Here is a 24,666-nt window from a genome sequence, read left to right as displayed (position 1 = left end):
AACAAACAACTTCTATTAATCGTAATTCTGTTTCTACCCACCTACCTGTTTAAAATAAAAGCGTAATCCCGGCTGGTGGTGTCACGTGCGAGTTGATTCAGAAATCAAGACACATTCATTGCTCGTGCCGCAGATTGAGAACTACGTGCTCGTACGTACTACTCGTACTCTCTTCAAAAACATTGTAGTAAGTAGCGAGCCCATCGGCCTTTTGAAACTTACGATGTTATGACTGGCGTACGGCATAAACATCATAGTGTTTAGACTCAAACAAACCAGTAAAACTTAACTTTTACAGTTTTCCTCGCGTTGTTTACATTGATGTGTGCACGAAGACGTTTTATTACCGGTACATGTTTACAACAATGACAGCAACTGAAGTGTCCCAGTGCACTTGCCGCTGTCGTGGGCAGGAGAGGAGGCAATAAAATATTCATCAGTCACATGTCAACGTGACCCACGTTCCTAGGAATTTATTAACTCTTATGTTATGTTCCATTTACTAAGTTTCAAACACTTGCTCGCAAATAAAACTATATTAATCTTACAAACTATGTTTTTTTAGCCTTGCGGTTGTTGTATGTATAGACGTTATGAATAATTCCAATTCAAACTTTCCTTTTGTCACTGGTATTAAGAAGTATTGGAGATATAAGTATGTCAACCTCAGGTACCCTAACGATAGTTACATAATTTAACTAGCCTGTATTTTTCCTTTAGCATTAGGTAGGTCTGTTACTAAGACCACAAGCCAAATGTGTTATAAATAGATCGGTCTGAGACGTGGGTCGTGGGACTAGCGCGGTACCAGACAGTGCGCCATCGTACAACAAACTGCAGTATGACAGTTAAGTAATTCCTTTTTTAAACTATTACACAATACACCGCCTGCAGATGCAACTAGTGCAGGCGACATTAAATTATTTATATTGCTCTTTCGTGCGCGAGGTGAATGAAGCTAATAGTTTTATGCGTTTACATTTCAAGTCATAATAATAAAATATACAACTCTTCATTGCCCGTTTCAAGTAAAGAATAAGAGCACGCGTTTGACTACGCCTTTATCAATAACGCAAGAAATTAAAATAATCGGCTTGGAAAATCCCCAGATGCGATGTTATCACGTTAGAAACAAAACAATTAGAAGAATTATCTTATACTGAATTTCAAAGCTCTTGATAAGTATGGTAGAGTCCTTGAATGCCACAAACATTATTGAAGTTGGTTGCTCTATATTAGATAGTTCACTTGTTTGGGTAACACCCAATTAAAAATTATAAATTATGTTGTATCCCATGGTCACAATGTGAAGCAAAGTTGGAGGACCTATATTTTACAGACCATTCTATGTTCCAGTCGTACTCGATGTACCCAACTCCTAGACGGTGTCAGTAGGTACATAGTATTTGATATAAGTACTTACAAACATATGTGTATAGCGACGTGCCGTATGACCTCCGGAAGCTAGCGCCCAACTAGCGGGGTCACCGGTGACCTAAGGTCAGACTAGTTGTCACGATGTTTCACCGCAGTTTATTGACTTTCCTTACTGATGATGGCTACGAACTCGTTGGAACTCGCACTACATACATACATATATTATGTATTACTCAAGCAACACTGATTGCGTATCTCGGACCACTTCAGTGATCGTTTAACCTGTTTTAAACGCATTGCCACGTTCATTACAGGTAATATGTAATTACAATAATTTGAGAAAATTACCACCTAGTTATTAGAAACTAACTGAATGAGATTAGGCTTATGTACACACATGTTGCACAAACCTTTACTTGCTTGCTATAGTTATTTTCTGCGATCTTTTCTTTGATGATGATGACGATTACGGGTACATGGTAGAATTTTATTAAGTGTTAAATCAATGTGATTATCATGTCATTTTCAAAGTGCCGACCCACATACAACTAATACAGTTTTCATATGTTTTCCTTTACAATACTATGCTACTTTATCGTCTTTAAGTAGATCGACGTAAATACGGTACGTATGCAAAGGGACCGTGGGCAGGCCGGCAATAAACTGACTTTTTTTTATTATGTGCAGATGAAACATTGAAACCAGTGGACATTGTCTTACTGTACGCATATGCGATGCGCCTCCGCGACCCGATTTCGCTAATCCGTTGCAAGTGTCGGCCCTGTCGATATCCTGCGGTCGGAGCCGGCCCTCACGCCTGCTCCATTAAACAAATATCGTGACATTAAGGTGGGCCGCATGTCGCTTACATTCACTACTCATATCCGTTACGTGGTCAAATGTCAGCCTAGGCGCTATTTGGTAAAAATACACAGCAGTCTCAGTAACTAGGTGCAGCTTAAAACAAAAGAAAACTGGAACCTATTTTATAATAGGTACTGTAGGAAGAATATAATATGTATGTGTGAAATTGTAATAAAATCTCTTTGGCTTCAAGAATCACAAATGAGTACACGGTTCATTAGGTTTCTTTCAGTGAGCTCGTGAGGTACCCAAATACCGAGCTTCTTTGTGAAGAGACTATACTAAAATGCGAAAAGACTTCTTCCCCGACCTAATATAAAGTAAAATTTTATTACTTTAACGACAACAATGAATAGTTATAGGGGTTCATAGATTTATAATTATCAGGTTAAAGTAGTTTGATTAGGAGAATAAGTAATTGCTACAGTCGCTGATTTGCCCGTGGGACATTACTACAATAATTTATAGGAAGCTTATTTTATAGTACTACTTCGAGAACAGGCTGATTATTAATGATTATTGCTCGGGGAAAGTTGTCGGAGACTCTGGGGTAAGTAATAAAAGGGTGATCCGGTATTCTCATTTCGGTTGGTGACCGTACTATTCCTTTAACGGACTTTCATTTATATATAAGAACTGTAGGTAATAACTATACGTTGTATTAATTGGTACGTTAAAAAATTCATGCATAAATTGCATGCATTTATCTTATAAAATAGAGATAATACAACAAAATGAAATTGCACATAAGAACATGAACAATGTAAATATGTACAATAAAGTACAGTATGAGTTAAATAGAAAAAAAGAGATATAGATTTTAATCAAGTATTTATTTATACGTACGTGTCTTCTAATATACATACTTTCATTGATCTATTTTGATAGGTTTGTCACAATTTTTTCGTTAAGCAAGTTTGTACAAACTTACGCACTATTATGTGATAATTATTTAATTTGTATATTAAGTAATGCCTAATTACGTGACTCAGTGTCTGTACTGTAAATAAATAACTGCAGTACATTTGACATGTTAAATTATAAATAACTCGTGGATGTAATTGTCTGGTCGCGCTGTAATTCGATCATAGAGCAGTTATCTACAGGCCATAGATCAAATTAATCATCTGATAATATCGTGCACATGATTTATTTAGTTAAGACAATAGATTTGTTCCACTGAAGGTCGTCAGTTTGCTTGTTTACAAAGATTTTGATCATTGTCCTAGTCATTTGATGACTGTTCAAGGTCATTTATATATTAGCTAATTAGACGTTTTGTTATAGTTCGCTAAATCTATGCTAACTATTCTTTAATAAAGAATTTATGGATAGGAAAAGATGGCAAGGATTTTCTGAGTTGAAAATATAATAAATAACCCTGCTGTTCGATTGGACAAAGGGTGTTGTGAGTCACATAGCTGATAGTATCGATAACTGTGCTGTTAAACTTTACCCATCGACATGCTTCAATAACGTAAGAGCGTGCGCGTAGGTGGCGATCTCTAATCTTGTCTCGAGGGGAGCACGGGTCAGGGAGAGCTTCTGCTTTCATGTGAAATCGTAAACAAATCAAATACCGATAGATAGGTAATGTGATTAAAGCTATAATCTCTGCACGCAGTGTATCATTTTGACCTTAATTAAATCAGTAATTTTCCTGAAGAGGTGTCTGAGTATGTCCGTTATTAAGTATTCGGTCAGCATAACTTCATTTACTTAATGTTTCTCTTTCATATGAATGTCTTTGAAGTACAAATGGATCATATTAATAAAATTGAGTAAACAGAATAATAATATTCTATAAGGGAACTGATGGATCATATTTAGTGGGTCATTTATTTATCAATTTATTTGACCCAATTATAACCTCGAATCACTGGTCGCACGGTTCAACAAACAAAGGATATCAGAGGGTCATATTGTCACTGAAAGACACCATTTCTTAATTTAAGAGTTTGTTAAATGGACACGCGATGTCTTGTTTAGTTAAGCCTCTAATGAAAAAAAATCGGATGAGAACACGAGGATTTCTTTAACTAGAAAAGGAGCATATAAATAATATGATAATACCATTCGAGACATTCAGTACATACTCGTTTACACAGTAGGTACATAGTTTAAACGAAATCAAACACAAGGGGAGACAATTACGGCATATTTGGAATTCCCAGAGAAATAATTTGACAAGGAAGGGGAGTGCGCGCTCAAAGCTGGTATGAGTTCAGTGAAAATAAAAGAGTAGTGTGGAATATTTAGGATGGAAAGAAAATGTATAAATGCGTTCATATAATATTGTATTTGATATTGACATAATCAGGTACATAAACTTATTAATAGGAATCTTAAACATCAACATACATTTCATATCTCTATCTATAGTGAGTGTTGTGTACTTACATAAGTACGCACTATTAAAATTTTGCTATGGTCAATTAAGAATAGTTATCCACACGTCTAAATGGTTAATTTCCTACAGCTGTATGTGTTGATTGTACACCAATCTCGTGAAATTAATTAATGAAAGTCCTTAAACCCCTCAGTTTCTTTTTGACAAGTTGAATTTTTTCAAGCCTTTGAAGTTTCTGCTTCCTAAGACATGTAACGGTAGAAGTAGAGTGACTGTGGTAGACTAGACAAAGAGATGAATGACTCAAATAATACTGCCTTTCATAAATCTAGATACTGTTTCAGACGTCGATTTTTAGGTATTCAACGGTTGAAAACGTAAATTGTTTTGCCGCTGCAAGGAGCTCTTTGCCTTTTATTTGTGTTTTACATTTTTTTTTAAGTAACTAAATTGTAATGTTGGTAGAATTAACATCCAGACAAAAAGTTTCAAGCAATTTTACTTTCTAATATTTACATTCATTAAATTAATTGCTTAGGGTTAGACTTGACATTTTTCAATAGAGTTTTTTGGGGTATTTAATCAAAACTAGTCGTATTACTTGATAAATGTCCCGTAACATTTTTTGCAACAACCAATATTTCGCAGAGTTTACGGCTAAAATATGAAATACTGAAAAAAATATGTATTGTTAGTTTTTAGATTCAGATTTAGAGTTTTTTTATAAGAACAATATCATCAACGATACAAACGTATTATATTATTATGTACTTGCCAATTACGTATCTATATATTAACCCATACACATTTTATCTGTCTAAGGCTAATGCTTCCTTTTTTCCCATAGAACAAAAATATTTGAAGATTAAATTTTTTAGGCTTATGGTAATAACAATTCCTAATTTCAAATTTTCTTCTACTTTTTATAACATTTAATACAATCATTTTATTAAGCATGGCTTACAAGAGTTGCAAAATATTTGTTTCACAGCCGATTTGTTCTACTAAAGAGAATATTAGAAATCGCCAGGAGGTCGAGAAGGAGCCATATGAAGCAAATTGGAGTATGACTCTTAAGTACCTACATATATCTCGTTGAACACGACTTACATAGCTAGTCTCATTTTTTTTTAGTTTACAGGTTTGGTTTTATTTGTTTTCTAGCAATCGAGCAGTAAATATAATGAGAACCATTATATTGTTAATAAGTATTTAAATTCGCTATGTGTATCTCAAACCCATACATTTGAAAACCCGTACATTTTTCCTACAATTTCTACAAAAATAACTGTCTATTTCATTCACTGATAAGTATATAGTAGGATTAGGGAGGAATACAATATATATCCCAAACAGGCCAGCACTTATTATATTCTTACAATAACGAAGACGTTGGTTAAACATGAAGCCTGAGAAGAGGTAGCGAACTAAAATATTAATCAGGCTTTTCGTGAACTGAAACCAGACATCTAAGAACAATTGAAATCACCCGCGCTACTTTTATTATAATACAGTTCTTTTTCTATGAATATATTGACTATTTGATTTGAATAAAGCTTATTGTAATAAACATTTAAGAATATTTTATAATCAATATGTGCTCGCGTTGTTCCCTCTCATGGCGACGCTCATTCTTCTAACTGGTAGAGGGAACGGTCGTGTTGGTAGCGGGTGTCGAGGTCTTGCCGGCCGTGGTGGAAGCCTGGAGTCAGTACTGGCACGAGCTCGGAACTCGTCCCCACATTCTGACCGGCCTGACGAAGACGTGGAGTCGCTGCGACCAACGCACACCTCGTCTTCTTCATCCAGCTCCATCTCCGTCCACCGACGACCTGGAAACAATTAAACATAAAAAAATTATAAATTTAAATTAATGTCCCACTGCTGGGAAAAGGTCTCTTCCGTAATGAGGGAGGAGTTAGGCCTAGAGTCCACCACGCTGACCAAGTGCGGGTTGGGGACTTTGTATACCTTCAAGAACTGTTCTAAAGAACTCTCAGGCATGCAAGGTTGCATCAAGACGTCTTCCTTCAGCGTTAAAACAAGTGATTTATTTTTTCTAATCCACATAATTATATCTTCGACAAGTCAATAGTGTGTTGCCGCAAGTACGAAACCTCGACCACTTGCGTGGGAGACGCAACTTGAACCACTCGGCTATCACTGCTGAATTAATCAAATCATGCTTTTGTAAATATTATATAAATTTTACGTGTCTTTGTTCCTAAATATCACTCTTAGATATAATTCCGAATAAGCAAACAAATCAAATTTCAATCGCATTACAAAGCATGTCAGATGGAAAGGTACTTAAAATTCTTTATTGAAAATGTATTGGTACGTATAATTCTGGGAATATTCGCTGTCGTATAAAAGGTTCGTTAGCGTAGAGTTCGAGAAAGCTTGAAAAGAAATGACGTGTCCCATGACGATTGCGTATTTTTGACTGCTTGGCAACATCTGTTCCTGTGTGAGTGAATATAATTATGAGAAAGGAGAGGTAGAGCCGTAACATTTCGCGTCAAATTCAGCCGTATTGTTATAACGATACTGAGGTTTTAATTATGAATCTACAACAAATTAAATTTCTTTTGAAGTTAATATTAGGTAAATTGTGTGAGTTAAACGAATACGATTTAAAGACAAAAATGTTGAAAGGTTGGTTCGTTAAACGCAATCACGAATGAAATGTTTGGGAAAAAGTTTTGGTTGAGTATGAACCTTCACATTAAACTTTCAAACGTATGGTAAGGTCTATTCAGAGTAATACTTTTACTGAACTGGATATCCTCATTTTCAACTTTTAAAGAAGAATAGGCATATAACTTTGTATTTTCTTAGGTAGTAAAAGCACAATTTGCAAAGTCCCCTAATATTTCGTTTAGTTCACGACCGCGACGTCGTGTGTTAGGGTTGGACTGTGAGACCCAAATTATTCTCAGGTGTTTATTGTCCGGTCAGGGTCTACCTGGAATTCCCAGGGGCCCCATAGAACCCGCATAACGCTTCCACAAATCGTACGCATCATTATGACCGGAATAATGAATCCCTAGAAAGTTTTCGCAAGTCATACGTAAGTACGTATTTCCATAATATGAGAACGTAGCTTTTAAAAAATAATTATAGAACCTTATCTAAGGATAACATTTGTGTAGCTTTTGTAAAGAATTTTATTAAAACCAAATTCTTTTTTAAATATAAGAAGAAAATATTTTAGGATTAGATGGAAAAGTGTGGGTATATCGAGACGTGCGGTAAAAATTCCATTACCTAAATAAGTAAGTAACGTTAACCTACGCAACTGAAAATTGCCGCCGATTACTGTAAGCCAAAGCTTTCAAATCAACCCGGCTTTCAACAGTGACGATTAGGGTAAATGTCTTTTACTGAACATTTATTCCAAACAGTCGGGCTTTAAAGGCCCAAAAGCTATTTTTCGGAGCCTTATATTAAGGTTTGCAGAGATTTTCCGCGTTCCAGCAATGTCACTTGTGCCAGCAGGCAGAATGCAAATAAGTTTATTAAAGCTGGGGGAGTCCGTGATCGGTCGCGAATATTCCTAGCTAGAACCATAGAATCAGCTATACAGAATTAGGTAGGTATTAAGATTAATTGCAAATACATCAGTAAGTAGTACGACCCTTACTTATTAACTTATACCCTTCCCTAAACAGAGGTTGAAGAGCACCTAAATCCACATGTTACTTACTCAGCAAAAATGTGTTTCCATACTCAGCGTTAGTCTCTAAAACGTCATGCATATCGTCATGCTTACGGCTTATACAAATAATGGTAGGTGGTGTAAACTTACAAAACGGGGGAGCAGTAGTGGTGGTTTCTGGTGTGGAGTCGGACGCAGCGCGTGCCAGCGGCCGGCCCAGCGCCGCCGGGTGCCGGTCACCGTCGCGCCTCGACCATTTGTTGCTGACCCGCCAGAACCGACGAGCATCTCTGAACACACCCCATACCTAAAATACACAAACATTTCATTAACTTATATTTAAATGGCTAAAGTGGAATTGGGTCGGACATGTTCACCGGTTGCACCCTGAGAGATGGGCTAAGTAGCTACGAAGTGGGTGCCACAACATGGTCAGCCGCAACGGGGAAGGCCGAAACGGAGATGGCGGGACGACTTGGACGCGTTCCTGGACGGTTGGCCGGACGTAGCAAGCGACCGAGGGGACTGGAAGGGTAGGGGAGAGGCCTTTGCTCAGCAGTGGGACACAGAAAAAGGCTAGATAAAAATAATATATTTTAATACTTATCAATAAGAACCACTATATACCATCGTTGAAAAGAATCAATATTTCAGCCATTGCAATAGAACAGAGTCATTTAACAAGTACCAATCATTCCATTTTTAGAACTGCGAATACAAAGTTACGTTTTTAGTTTAATTGCTTCAATTCATAACTGTTTCGAGTTTCAACGGTACATTAAAAGAGGACTGTACTATTCAGAGACTCTCCTCTTAACTGGCTCTTGAGTACACAAAATAATATATCAAAGGCTGCGAATACGAAGTTAAAATTGTAGAGTGGGCGTTAGAGCATTTTATTGGCGTTTTGTACAACCTTCAAAGGAATGCGGCCAAAGTGCAAGAGGAAAATGGTATACTTAATGTATGAAACTTTGGGTCCGTTAAAATTGGTAAAACAATACAATGGAGGGTGTTTTAAGAAAATTAAAATATTTATTTAGTCATTACCATAAAGTACCTATAATATTTTGAAACACTTACTTGAGGACATAAGTTACACAACAAATTTAACCAAATGACGTCATAGTATGAGGTGAATCAGAACGAGATAAGCTTTTCTATTTCTTGCGAAAAGTAATCGGATAATTAGGATCTAGATTTTTTTGCTACCATAGTATAAATAAGCAGCTATACAAGAATCAATAGAGATATCAAGAGTCTACAGCTATATGAGCTGTCTAATTGATTATATTATTTTAAACAATATTTGATGTAAAAATTTCTCGTGAAATCCGATCTAGTGCGCGATAGATATTCCTGTGGGGCTGTCCCGCCCAGTTTGTGATATTTATAAATTAATTTAAAATAAAATTTTGAAATGACATAATATTAAACAGTGCCACGAAGTGATTTCGCATAACTATTCCAGTGTAAACTCAAAACTTTATAAATGTGATAAGAAACCCATTTTATTTCTACGGTCAGGAAGTGAACCTCTGTCACCCTATAGTGCTGAAATAGCGTGGTGTAGGTACAAGTGAACCTATTTCCGTGGCCACGGGTTTTCCGTTTTTACGGCTTATCTCTTTATGACACAACCAAGGTTGAAAATCTACCGAGCTTCGTGATGTCATTGTTAAAACGTACATTTCATACATACCACTACATTTATTATGTAACAAAATACAACAATACGAGATAAAAGAAAAGGGTAAGTGTATAAACCTACAAATACATACATTATGTAAAGAGAGAGCTACTTCAGTGTATTTTTAGATAATATAATTTACGATATACATACGTCTGAAGTAAGTAATGCGTTACACAACAAAAAATGTTTGTGTTTATTTGTTTGAAAATATATCGAAATATGATCCGGTATTATGGACAGATATGGACAGACGGGACAGATATAGGTATGCATATTAATTGTCACTTAGAGCAATAAACTTGTAACGAACGAAGAAAGGAATATCTAGAACCATTTAATAGATTTCAATTTAGTCTACGGGCCATTTACTTATATTAAATAAAAATAAATTTAACCCATTAAGTTCCACTTCTGGGCAAGGGTCTCCTTCCGTAATAAGGGAGGGGTTAGGCCTTAAGTCCACCACGATGGCTAACTGCGGTTTGAGGACTTTGTATTTAGTAAATATAAAGCTACATTACTATATCCATTTTAGGAGAAACATTTATAGTAAATATATAGTACATTCGTAGTACATTATGTGTGACAAGTAGTCCTGTTTATCTAATCCAATTCTAAACTACAATCGATCGATGTCGCTCTTACTTTGTAGTTCAAAGCCCAAGCTTACTACTTACTCACGTTCTTACGTAATACCTACGCCCTGTGTGTTGGGTGCAGTCTTTCTTTCAGAGGATGGGTAGATCCTTGACATAGTAGCTTACTTTTGAATCAAATAACATGAATAATGAATATGTCACATTTACTAATATCTACACAAACACAAAAATATCCAATTTATTTTTTAACAGATATTGATATTTTTTGGTATTATAGTTTTTTGAGAAATATTTCCATTTTGCTTACTTCACATTGTTATAAGGATGTAAGATTTTGGAGAAAATCTCAAAGGAAATAAATCATGTAGTTTAACGTGAATTTAAAATAAGGATATTTAAAACGGTGTCAATGGTGGTGGTATCTTTAGAAACACTATAGCTATACAGATCAATTGCTTGACTCGCTCACAATAAATCGAACATGTCACCAACAGAGGAACGTTTAAATTGGGTTAGGATTGCAAAGTTAAATTATTCTATAGATACGCTCGGTTGCCACGCAAATTACTTGATAATCTGCGTCGTCTCAATTCAGTTACAACCCTATGTTGTTCCGTGATAGAATATTGAACTTAAATACGTAGATACCGAACTACATTTTCCAGTAATAGGAAAAAACTATTAAAGAGATTGTGGAACTCCTTTCATTAATTGTCTCAATACGCTGTTACTTCGACTTCATTTGCATTTAAGTAGGACTTTAAATTCAACTTTTAATGTCTTTGGGGTGCCTTTTTAAAAGGCCACTTGTTTCCGGTAGTTAAGTTTGCTCCGCATTTTCCCCAGAATTCTCTATTTAGTCGCCAGTGATTCCGTGAACAGGTAGCAACTTTAATAAAGTTCAGAATACATTTTCGTTTAAATTTGCTACGGTTTAAAAAGATAGGGCACAAGGCATCTTGTTATTCTTAATTAATCCAAAAATGATATAGTTAACAGGTTAATCGAACATTGAATTCAATAAATCCTTTAATTTAATCTTAAGTTTTTCTTCTTCTTTATCTCATGTTATCGTTTTATCATCACATGTCGTAATTATTTTTTCATGTTTGTAGCCGTTAGAAATTTCATATCTGAGATTAAAAGATACCTACGTTTCTCAGAGATACTTTAAAGGCTTCTTATTACGGTGAAACGTTGGGGAAAAGAATGTGGGAGCGTTGAAAACCCTCGCAGCAAGTGAATACTTTGTTGTGAAAGATTTCCACTTGTTATTCAAAGCGAAATCTCGCATATTGCAGTGCAGTTGACTTTAAAAATGAGTTTGTTTATTTACTTTACATACATTGCATGAGCATCTATGAGAAAAGTTGTCGTATGAATGTTAACGAGTAATGTTTTACGTGACTTTAAGTGCTTTAGTATATTGCTTTTTTAACAATGGGGGAGATTGTAAGGACAGTTTAGTACTTATATTATGTATTCTTTAATTTCCTAATATGAAGGGAAAGAGTAAGTGGGTAGTGACTTCGCAGTAGTTAGTTTAGATACACACATATTTATTACATTTACTAATTTGATGCCCCGTGCAATCAACCAGATTCATAACTTTTCTCGCATAATTGCTTTTCGGGTTGTTTGTTGTGAAATATTACGTCATTATTGTTTAAGGGGTTCGAGTTCCGCGTTCTACCATTGACCAGTTTTTTTGGCATTATACTGTTTTGCACATTAGTGCCAAAAGTGAAATTTACGATTTAATTTCAGCGTAGCGAGCATAAGACTTTATTTTTTTGATTTACAATTTTGGATCGACTGGATGTACAAAGTAGATGAAAGAGCCCTTGCTATTTGAAAAAATATATAAATATATCTTTTTAAGCTCAAATTTATTTATAACTGTAGCAATTGCTACAGTTATAAATAAATTTATTTATAACTGTAGCAATTGCTACAGTTATAAATAAATTTGAGCTTTTACAGCTAGCTCTTATCCTGCATGATGAAGGCATAAAAAACATAACACATCAAGCAAAAGTATGCACGGCGGTGGGTCTATAATTTAAAATGTTCAATATGCACGCGCCTCGATTCCTCTTTGTAATTGTATGACGCTGAAATAGCCTTATTAAAAAGTTGAAGTATTTTTCCGCATTCCTCTGCACTAGTTATGAACGTTAATGAGCAAAGTTCCAATTTTACATGGATTCATTAATTGATGGATATATTGATTACATCCATAAACGTAGTATTTTTTAACATTATAACATACATATTATTTAAGCTTCTATCACATAGAAAGCCATGTAGGTATGGATGGATATAAGTACGTTATGTTACTTTACAAGCTCACTCTAATAATAGCAAGTGAGCTTTACACTTTACTTATCATTGAATGGAATTGTCTGGGGTTTGCTAATACAGCTTAATTAAACCTCTATAAATATTGAACAAAGTGAGAACCTAGTTAAATAAGAAGTTTAGCTGGCTCAATAATGTTGGCAAAACACTTTATTAATAGGTTGTACACATTAAAAGCAAATATATTTCGAGAACAGATTATTTTACAGGCACAGCTAATGGCAGACACTTAATACTAAGTACATTATTTGTACTTTTATCGGTGAGCCGGTACTTACCTGATCAATACTTTCTCTGACTGAGATCTCGTGAAAGCAGACGCAGCCTATTTCCTTGCTGCGTCGTTGGCCTTCTTCAGTGGTGACCATGCGATCTCCAGCTTGGTCCACCTTGTTGCCCACCATTACGACTGGTGTCTCTATTGCACTGTCCTGTAGAACAACACTTTTGTGTTATTTGAGCATAATAAGTATTATAGATGACGCCAAAATATTTGAACACAAGCAGGTGTTTTAAAAATTAGACGCAGCGCAGAAGACCCACGCTTGACCGTTATAACAATCGGGCGAAGCGTTACTACTCTAAGTCTTGCTAACGCACCCAGAAAGTCTTTCCAATCGGCCTAAAAATCGTTCATTTTGAGGATCCAATTTTGTGTGTGTTGTTCAAGTTGTTAGGCGGCACCTACTTTATCAGTTTTCGCACTCTATCTGTCACCCACGCTAACTTACCCCCGAGTTCCTTTCACGGATATTGTTCCATGTAACTCGTTATCTTATTTTTGATGTTTTTCTTTTGTGTACTTCTTCCCCTATGTGTATTGATTATTTTATAGGTTTCCTACTGATATTTTTTTATTAAATATTTTATGAAATAAGAGTGAGACTACTGAGATATTCTCGATACTGAAGAACAACAAGTGTAATATGATTGATGATGTCAATCCTAATGGTATGTTTATACCTCAGTAAAAACTCTTCCTTAAGTTTGATGAGGGTGTCATCAGTTCAAAAGTTTAAAGAGATTAAATTTTATTACCCGGCAGAGTTTTATACCCTTTCTTCGCCGTAAGTATTGTAAAATGATACTTAAAAGTTTAGCAAGTCGATCCGCTTGCTTAAACTTTATACAAGATTGCGCCGTGACTAGCGAAAACTTATAGAATTTCAAATATCTCGTGTAAAAGAAATCGTGAAGACCGATTTCTTCACCTTTACGTTTGTCGCACTGCTGGTATCTTAATATAAACAATAAGAAGCTTTAATGAAACTCTTTATTCCTGTTGCAATTATTAAAGCGCGCTTTCTTCTAAAGACTATTTTTTTATCTCCGCCTGATTGTCCCTTTTTTTCTTTGAGTAGATTTTTTTAAATAATGGGGCTGTATGGGTTACGAGTGTTCGTTAACCTTTTGGTCTAATCTGTGTTGTATTTGTTGGTAGTCGAGTTACAAGTGACAACAGTTCAACGAGGTCGTATCATAAGTCATAAGTCATGACCTCTGTGTGGTGTCACTGTTGTCAGGCAACCGGCTGTTGCGCTTCACTACTTGTGTCTGTGTGTCTCGCTTCAATCGATCCATCACATTTTAGCCTAATCTGAATTTACCACTAAAGCACTCAATGGCAGAGTACCTACTCTTCAACTCACATCCGGCTATTAAATAATAAATGTTACCTACTTGAAGGAAATTTGCATCAGATTAAACAAAATGTTTTTTCAACAAACAAGGAAAAATCTAAAACAAGATCACTCAACCTCTTTACGTAATTCAAAAGCCTTATTAACGACAATAGGATAAGTTTAAACGTGAAAGCGTATTTTTGTAATATTTATCCTCTTCGCTTTTCAGAACCATTTTTTCGAACCGTGTAAGTTAATGCAATTTTCAGTTATATACAAACCAATCTCCTAAAACAGAGATCCAACAAAAACTCTTATAAAAGGTAAGGCATATTACTCAGGCTCTACAGTCTCTACTATATCCGACAGCAGTTGATTTAGAGTACATTACCGATACCAACCTCTGTCACCTAAAGTACGATGCTAAAATTGATCGACTATTCAACGCGGTTCCTTAAAGACATAAAAAGTAACATTACAGCTGATTGGAAAACTCCGAACTTAATTGGAAAATTCTTAGGCATATAAATAGTACCCATTATATGATACAGAAGACACTAACAGGCGGCAGTTGAAAGTGTTCACCAGATGCGATCGTCACAATTTAATTCTGTAAAATCGTATAATGTACTTCTAAGAACAGATGACTAACCCTCATGGAGGAAGCCAGTCGACGTCTTCTCTTGTTGTAGTTGATGAGGAATTTAAGCCGGTGGCATTCGTCGAAGGAACACTTGTCCGTGACTGAATACATTAAAATAAACGCCTCTGCCCATCGTATGTTGCTCTCGAGATTCGCGTATTCACTTTCCTGAGTGCAATAAAAATAAATTTATGATTCACCGTCTATTTTCAATTGTAACAAAATGAATATCGCATTGTTGATTTTTGTCTTTTGATAAAAAATGTTTGCCGATATGAGCTTTACGAAAATGTTAAGACAGTACGTCTAAATATTATTATTTCATTACTTTTATGAACGCTTATGTTTACGGTAATATATGATATAAAATATTACAGGTAGGTATATACTTACATGAGAATCTCCAGCGGAATCCAATATTTCAAAATACACCATTTCGTTATCAATGACAGTTTGGAATGCATAGATCTTTTCTAGGTTGGGGTCGTATTCGCCGATGAATCTTCGGGTAATGAATCTTACAACGAGAGCTGAAATAATTAATGAGGGTAAACTTACAGAAAGGCGTTATTATTAAATTCAGGGAAAGCGAGCCGCTTTTACGTCTTAAAAAACTGTTTGAAAATCGTGGAAAGCTACACAGAAATAAAAAGCAATACACAGTTACATATTTTAGTTCTGTATTGTTGTTATAAAGCAAGCTTACTTCACGGTGCGTTCCTTGCTATTTCATACCTGATTTTCCTACTCCAGATTGTCCTAGAACCATAATTTTAAATGGTTTAGGTTTCGGATAGAGTACGAGCTTAGCCAGCGAGGTCTTAGGTGACGTGGTGGTGCTCATTGCCACGACACTGCTCATAATACTATTACGAACATCGAAGAGTGCAGTCCTCGGGTAGACCTGTAAAATATTAGTATTTCTCAGAAATTCGCACATTTTCTTGAATCTTGCTTCCGCCAAATTAGTTCGTATGCATTTATGCTAGGAAATTGGAACATTGCAGCATTGTATTGTATAATTGCTCTGCTCTACTAATCGAACTACAATTAGATTTAACTGGTTTTGGTTTAGACTTTTCTAATAGTAGCCCTCTCAATACCGTGCCTAAATACTGACGTCTGAAGTTTTCACTGCAATGTGTACTTATAGAAGCAGTTTCGTTCGTAGTATCGTTACCAATATTGGAAGGTAGGTATCATAAACGAGATCGATGCGATGCCTCCAGCCCTGATATAATTCCTTAACCGCAGCGCAGTTACTACACCCCGGGGCATTGTTTAGGTGCTCTATTTATAAGAAATAAGTGAGGGCTCGTTATCGTTACTATCTATTTTATCCCAGATACGACCAAAAATAGCTCTACAGCTATTAGTGTAGGATACTGTGAGTATATTCCGGATGGTTTTGTTTAAATACTTCATGAAAGCGAATAAAAATATGGCGTAGGTACTTATGTATTGAAGTATAGCTAGATTATATGTCTTTTAGATATTAGGTGTATTAATATATATGGTTGTTAGCTTTCTTAGGTAATAATATAACTGATACACCTAAATTTAAACAAAAGTCAAATATTTCATCACGATGAAGCCGAGTTTTGTTCTTCTAATCTTATTTCTTGTAACGGCAAAGGGTTAAACTGTGTCTAAAGTCGTGGAGCGAAATAGATTTCATATATCTTTCCGAGGCAGATATGCTTTGATATTATGACATTAAGATAACACATTCAGTGTCAATAACAAAAGCTTTACGTTTTATACTTCGTGGTAGCGTGTAACCGCAGTGCTATTGCGTAAAAGTTAACAGCCTCGTTCGCCACGGCTATATGTATACGAGTTCCTTCCCTGCTAATATTTTTTATACGTTTGTTGCGTCGTTATTCCTATTTTATGACCACTAATGTATCACCTCTGTGCATCGATCAGCTTTAGTATTCGGAAACGATGTATTTGATTTCAGATATAAACGCACCGTATATTTTCTTTGTGATCTGTTGTTGGTTTTACTTTAAACAGAGATGTTTTTAACGGAACGTCGTTTTAGGTTACTGTAATAATGTAAAGATAATAAGGACAATAATTACATTTGAATACATGTACCTATTTTGACGCGCAGTATGTAAAATAGAATGAAAATGTAACACGCGTTTTTTATTCTGATAAAATATTTTACAGGATTTTCTCACCCAAGGAGGCATTATAAATCTGTCATTCTACCTACCTTGTTATCACGTATTTTTACGGACATAGATATACCTAGTATAAAAAACATAGTTTATTTCTATGTTCTCTAGGCTGATGGTTTTCGTAGGGCCCTTGAGATAGTAGTAATAGTAACAAGTGAGTGTATTTTGTGGACTGACATGAGAACAAATTCTTGCGATTTACCCTGTTCCTGGTGCGTATGTAGATAAATGATCTCTTCGTATTTATATAGCTTTGCCAAGTGGATATAAATTACGTATGCTTAAGCTTATTACGATTCCTTAATCCAGTTGGCAAGGTACTTAAGTATTTATACGATTTTCATAGGTAAGTCTAACGGGGAATGTTGTAAATTGAGTAGGAGTAAATTACGAGCTTTATTATGCTTTGAGGCTCAAAGAAAATCCCGACCGATAAAACTCACATACATATTAATGCCTTTTGAATGTTGAATAGTTTGAACTCCTACAAGATAAACATGAACATGCAATATAGCGTCGCTGCGTTTGAAACTAATTTCATATACGAGTAGATATAAACAGAATAGTAGAGTTGTCAACAGTCGGTCGCTCGTCACGGAGTTCTAACTTTACATTGTATTCAATTACGAATATCACTAAAGTGAAAACGGCTGCTGACGACTTTGTCGCATCTCTTCAAGGTAATCATAATATTGTTTAACAAAAAGTGCTGCTAAAACTGTATTTAAAATTCAGGTGAAATATAAAAAAAAACATTGGCCAATGAGACCGAAGCCAGGTTAGAAAAAAAAAAACCCAGCGATGAAATGACAATAAAACAAAAGAATATGAAGTGTTTGGTAACAAAATATGACAATTGTCAACACATGGCGGTTTTATCAACATTATCTTAATTGAGTATTGAATTGACCATTCATCAAATGATACCTGTCAAGAGCCGATAAAGTATTGTGCTTTTAAATAACTTCTATATGTAAGAATAAACGTGCGTATTCTATGCCGGTTGACCTGCAGCTTTTCATCTGCCTCTCTTTCTGAAAAGTCTATAACAATAAGTAAGGTACGTGAAAAGCAAATGTGATTAGAATGGTTCTAATTAAACTAAATACTTTATTTTTTTAGACCTATATTTATAAGATAATTACTTAAACATATCCACATCAATGAAAACCTATCATTGTGAAGGCAACTGAAACAGAACTTTCAAATCAATTTTGATTATTGAAATTAAATGTCAATATTAGTCAATTAGTTAATCTGATAGTAACTTGGGAAACGTGTTTGCATACAAATATACCTTTAAGTATTCATTAGAGAACGGAAATAGGTCTATTGAACACTGCCTATTTCAATAATGAATGTAGATTAGAAATTGGAAACTATTTTGGACTAAGGTACCTACATAACTACATACCGGTAACTAGGTACGTCAGATTTAAATGAAATTCAAGGCTAAAACGTATCACTCGTTTTCTATATAAATTCTACAACGTTACAACACTATTGAAATCTTTTGATTGTATAAGCAAATACGCTTTACGTAAATAATCAAAATAAAGTACGCCCACGTAGCTACTACGCTTCGTTAAATTTAATAAGAGAGAACAATTTTAATTTGTTGTTAAAGAAAGTGGAATTGAGTAAATAATTAATCTAAGGTTTACCTAGCTAGCTCTGCATCATTCAAAGTAATACAAAAAGTGGTGATTGATTGAATTAAAGTATGCTTAATTATATTATTTTCCAACATATTAGCACCTACTTACATTTATACAAAAGTATAAAACGGAAATATTTAGATCAGGGGTTCCCAACCTTTTCTTAGTCCGGGACCACTTTTATATTATTCTTGCTAGCAGGGACCACTTCGCAAATATATTAAAAATAAAGTGTTATAATCATCATGAAAATGTTTAAATTTAAATCATTTGCGGACTATATTTCGACTTCCACGGGCCACTGGTGGTCCGCGGACCACAGGTTGTGAACCACTGATTTAGATAAAACGTCATTATATATGTATCTCCACAACGCTGTCTAAATTACATGTTGTATCAAATTAAAGAATTCCTAAGGTTGTATAACAAGTGACAAATACCTACCTACATTTGTCATAAGTCTCTTTATTTCTGAAGACTTCTGAAACGGTTCAAACTTTCGGAAAGATTGTGATTGATTCATTCAGTATTCCGGGAAAAAACACCGCCACCAGTAAACTGATTGTGGAACATTTTCTTTACACCTCTAACTAACCTTTCGCGAATATTATTCGGTCAATAACATTGTGACGGATATTTATAAATAACTTTATATTTGACCAGCCCTTCTCTGAATTTTGTAAGAAATGGAACAGTTTAGCCAACAAAAGAGTAAGTTTTTTCATTACTTACTGTCGACATATCTCAAAATAAATTATACAAGCACAATTTAAATGAAGTCTTTGCATCAATTGAATTGAATAAAATAATTAGGAAATCTAACCTGACCTTTCGTATCGTTACGGATATCTGTCCTTTCGTTTTATACAAAAGAGTAAAATTTATAGAACGTTATAAACACAAATAGGTACTATAACAATTAGTAACAAGTTTCAGACGAAATAAAAATTATAGAATATTTTTTTAAATAATGTTTTATCTTATTTTTTACTTTTATCTTATTTACGGCATTTTTCAATTAGATTTGATGTCATCAATCATTATAAGCTTGCTTAGTAATTCGTAGTACTAAACAAATATTTACTCATCACGACGTAATTTAAAATATTTACCACGACAACGAGCTTTTACTTAATTTTAATTTTTTATGAAGGAACCTCAACTGGGAATCCTGTATTTTTAATCATGACATATTTGCGTAAACAAAATTTAATAATGAATGAATTCTTAAAATACTCGTTGTAAGTACTTTACTTATCCTCATAGGAGATACAATGTTTTTTGCGAGATTAAACTTAGTTTTAGGTAGGATGACTGAAACCTGGAGGAGAAAAACCTTAATATAATATTCTATTCCTCGTCACGAGCGAAGTGAAGAATTCTGTTTATTTAACAAGTTTCTGAAATGAAAATCCTTGAAGTATATGGTATGTATGACAATACATTTTATGGTATATATAGGGTACACGGTAGGTATAACAGAAACAATGTATATAAACCCATTGAAAAAATACGAAATCTTCGAGTAACGCAGATGTAAGCGGACGGGAAGTTGTAAATCTAGAAAATAAAATTTCCATCCCATAAAATTCAGAGGAAGTAGCCGACCAAAATTGATTTACGAGATTTGAATTGACCCAAAACGATGTTTGCTAATCGCTTCAATTTCGTTTTACCAGTAAAAAAGTAGAAACCTATCACATAGATACGAGATTAACAAACTTTTTCGTTTTATTATGACTATTGTAGATTGACCGAAGAAGATCGTGAATTAATTTATTGGAAATAATTTAGCGAATGTAACGCTAGTAGTACAATACGTAATAAGTAGATACATTTTACATTACAATATTATATGCAATTTTTCTGTAAACTGGGGTTAAGGCTTATCTAACGGTCTTCCAAGCCATGAACCATGTGAAGGGTTTGAAACATCGGAAAACAATAAACGCCCTCGCGTCGAAACAAAAAAGCAAAATAGACGAGATAAGGTGCAATTAGGTCGCTGTATTTTACGTAGAAATAGAGACACAAATTGTCTGTTTTTAAAGGGTTGTCGTTTAATGTCTACAATGTTTATGTTGCCTAATTAATATTGTACAATTATAAACAAGAACAAAAGCGGTTAACCACTTTTCATCACAATTGTTTAGAAACAGCGTCTCTCTAAATTACACGACAATTAACACTAGGGCAATAAAATGTCTATATATAAGGTTTCACATGCAAAATACTTACTTTACCATCAATCAAAGTATTTCAGGCATTTCACTCAAACGTAGTAAGCACTTGAACCAAAAGTTAAAAATACATTTAATATGCGAGTATAAAATATGACAGGTACTTTTTATGTGGATATTATGAAAGAATTTATGTTCTGAATAACATCAGTGTTGAAGGATAAAGTATGCGTTTCCTAGTTATAAATTGGAAAATGATAGCGCGAGCGAAGTCGTCGAGACGCGGAAAACACGACCGCGGCCGCGCGTGGTCTCTGTACGAATGACTCTACTATTGTTGTCGTTGCCTCCCTCGCCTCGAGACTTGAGGGCTGCTGCGTAAACCGTACAACAGTACAGTATATAGAATGATATAAGTACTAAATTTTAACATAATTTATTCCTATTCCTGTTTCGATCTTATTAGTACACGGTCAAAAATTAGGTCAAAACGTTAATTGCCAAGTTGAGCGAGCTTAAACGATATTTAGGTTAAACCTGATTGCTTTTCCAGATTACGGAAAATGTGAAAGATTAACTAATGTACGTGAAGAGATTAAGTTCTCTCAACATCGACTAACTATAATTTTAATTTATTTAGGCTAGCTTCTATTTGCGAAGATGTTATTTTACCTTTTGTAATTAAAACTGTGACGTCATCAAGCATGAATGAGATGCTAGCAGAAAACCAACGTACTTAAAACAAATTAACGATGAAAGTGTAAAATTATGAAAAAATCCGTAGCAGTTTACAGGCAGGTAGATACCATGTAAACCAGTCACTGCTAAAGCCTAATCGTCAACCAACAATAGGAACAAGGGATTACTCTTTGAGGCCAGTAACAACGCATGTAGTATAATATTTTGTATTATATGTTATAAAAATAAATATTAACTAGTCTAGCATATTTGAGTTTCAGTTATGAACGTTATTTATAAAACTTAGGTAGCTGTAATAAAAATTATTGATGAATGAACCCACAGTCATAATCATAAAGTAACAGACTTTTTACAATAATAATCTGTTCATACTGCTATCGTTATTTAAATAAACCATAGACTTTAATCGTGAATGCTACGAGATTTATAGCATCTTTAAAGATCGAAAGCCACATAACGGTTATGCTCGGATACATAAAAATATTTTGACAAATGTTGAAATGTTAATAGTGTTAGAAATAAAACTGGCCTATAGATTTGCACTTGTGGATTTTATTTATGTTTATAACTAGATTTTAGTTCATTCGAGAAGGGGTTAAATTTGATAAGAAATCTAAGTATACTAATATTATAAAGCTGAAGAGTTTGTTTGTTTGTTTGAACGCGCTAATCTCAGACACTACTGATTCGATTTGAAAAATTCTTTCAGTGTTAGATAGCCCATTTATCGAGGAAGGTTATAGGCTATATATCATCACGCTACGACCAGTAGAAGCAGAGTACCAGTAAAAAATGTTCCGAAAACGGGGAAAAATTTGACCCATTCTCTCTTCAACCAGGGTCAGCTAGTCTTGTAAATATAGCAAAAGTAGTAAAACCCATGGATAGAAACGGGGGTCAAATTATGTTTCCAAACATTGTTTATGATTTTCCGACTCACTTGATCTTTGCTAAGCTCACAAACAAGCGTAAGAATTTATTATTACAATCAAATATTTGTTCGCTCAAAGTTATTAATTATTTAACTCGTGGACCAAATAACATTATATTACTTGAACCTGCCCATACAAAACGGAATTAGAGCAAAACTAAGTAAAAGTTAAGAAAATAATTGCTTCTGTCGGTTTGTAATTTGGGAATTTTTAAATTGTTTGTTCCATTTCCATCTCGAAACCTCGAACTCTACATAATTATTTTCAAACTTGGTATCAGAATTGTTTACTGATGAAATTTCAAAAGTGGGGTTTAACACTCGACCATATCTTAACTGTTTATTTTGTTATGTCCAGTTAAGGTAAACAACGTAATGCTCGTAAAAAGGACTCCAAAAATACCTGGCGAGTGAATGTTACCACTGGCATTGTTTGCGACACAACAAACACAATAATCCTAGCATCAGCTGTTTTGTCCCACGATTCTAACGTTATCAAAAGCAGAGAAACATGGTATGAAATAATGAACACTTTTATTAATTTCACATACTCTTTTAACGACAGTAGCCAATAGCAACAGTATCGATCTCGCACCTCATCAGTTATTATCTGCTCATGGGCTTATCACTCGCTCAATTCATATATTGTATAGAATATTCACATACTTAATACCTACCCATATTTTATTACAGGCATTCATCGGCTACGAAATATGTAATAAAAAACTCCAATTAAAAAAGTTTGTCCTTTTTACGTCATCACGATCGGAGCGATTAATAAACGTGAACCCTGTTTGTGTGGTTCAATTTCCGCGGAGGGATTAAGTTTCTATCTTCCTCGTAACTGTTGTTCCATTACTCGATCTCCTAGATCACAATGATGTAATCTAACTGGCTATCGATTACCTCAGAATGACCTTAAGTCTCATGCACAGATAACTCATGAGTTTTCTTATTTTTTTATAAGTACGATACAGCTACATTCTTATTAAATTGCCTGATTGCCTCCACCCTTCGTAGGCGTCACCTTGAAGTACGTAATTATTTATTTATTGTGGTCCCCATAAAACGGTGACTATTAACCACTCCTATGGACTGCTTCTTGGAATAGCGGATAATTGATTACCTGTGCTTTTATGGTCATCATTTTAATGTATAATCCATTAGTGTTCTCTTGCTTCAGCCACAATAAACGATTGGGTGGTCTTCTCGTAGTAAGTAAGTATAATATGTTATAAACTTTCTTCAAGTATTCAACATTTTTACTAGCTTAACTTACGTCGAGATCGTTAAAGTTGGGTAATATAAATAAAATGTTGAAGGCCGAAATCGTAGCTTTTTCGTAGACGTCCATAATTCGTAGCTCGCCAATTCCAATAGGGTAACCACACTAACCACTTCACCTAGCTCTTGGGCTCTACGAAACTTACACATGTTTGTTTTCTTAGGCAACGCCGCAAGTCGTTAAGTGAAATTGGTTAATTGTTACTAATTCAAATATTATATTGGTTAAAAAATCCCATCGTGCTTACTTATTATGAAAATTCGGTAAAAATTCTGAGAACAGTCAGTTCAGTAATCATTTACTTGGTCTTATTCACTGGTATGTAGATACTTGTGTATATTATAAAGACGCCCGTGTACACTTCTCGATATCAATATGATGAGACAAGTGTCGCACAATTATTTTCACGGATCAGTGAGCCATCATATTCGATTTGTTAAAGTTACGCAGTTTACATTATTCAATACTTATGTATATACCTATCCTATACCTACCTACTCAGTTGAGAGTTGTAGCTGAGGAATTCTTATAATTGTTGATCAGTAAATTATTTA

At 34.7% G+C, this 24,666-nt stretch overlaps 1 protein-coding gene across 1 annotated transcript; it reads right to left on the bottom strand.

Annotated features, from left to right (window-relative positions):
• Positions 1 to 4,203: 4,203 nt before the first annotated feature.
• Positions 4,204 to 21,509, bottom strand: LOC142974470 (ras-related and estrogen-regulated growth inhibitor). The gene is made up of 7 exons (XM_076116816.1): positions 21,256 to 21,509; positions 15,906 to 16,074; positions 15,564 to 15,700; positions 15,180 to 15,338; positions 13,184 to 13,336; positions 8,403 to 8,559; positions 4,204 to 6,423 (listed from the first exon to the last, which is right to left on the bottom strand). The coding sequence occupies exons 2-7, from the start codon at positions 16,030 to 16,032 to the stop codon at positions 6,182 to 6,184; spliced, it is 975 nt and encodes a 324-aa protein (XP_075972931.1). The 5' UTR covers positions 16,033 to 16,074; positions 21,256 to 21,509; the 3' UTR covers positions 4,204 to 6,181.
• Positions 21,510 to 24,666: the final 3,157 nt, after the last annotated feature.

This window comes from Anticarsia gemmatalis, chromosome 7 (assembly GCF_050436995.1).
Source record: "Anticarsia gemmatalis isolate Benzon Research Colony breed Stoneville strain chromosome 7, ilAntGemm2 primary, whole genome shotgun sequence".
Taxonomy (NCBI): Eukaryota; Metazoa; Arthropoda; class Insecta; order Lepidoptera; family Erebidae; genus Anticarsia; species Anticarsia gemmatalis.
This window is presented reverse-complemented; position numbering and strand designations above follow the sequence as displayed.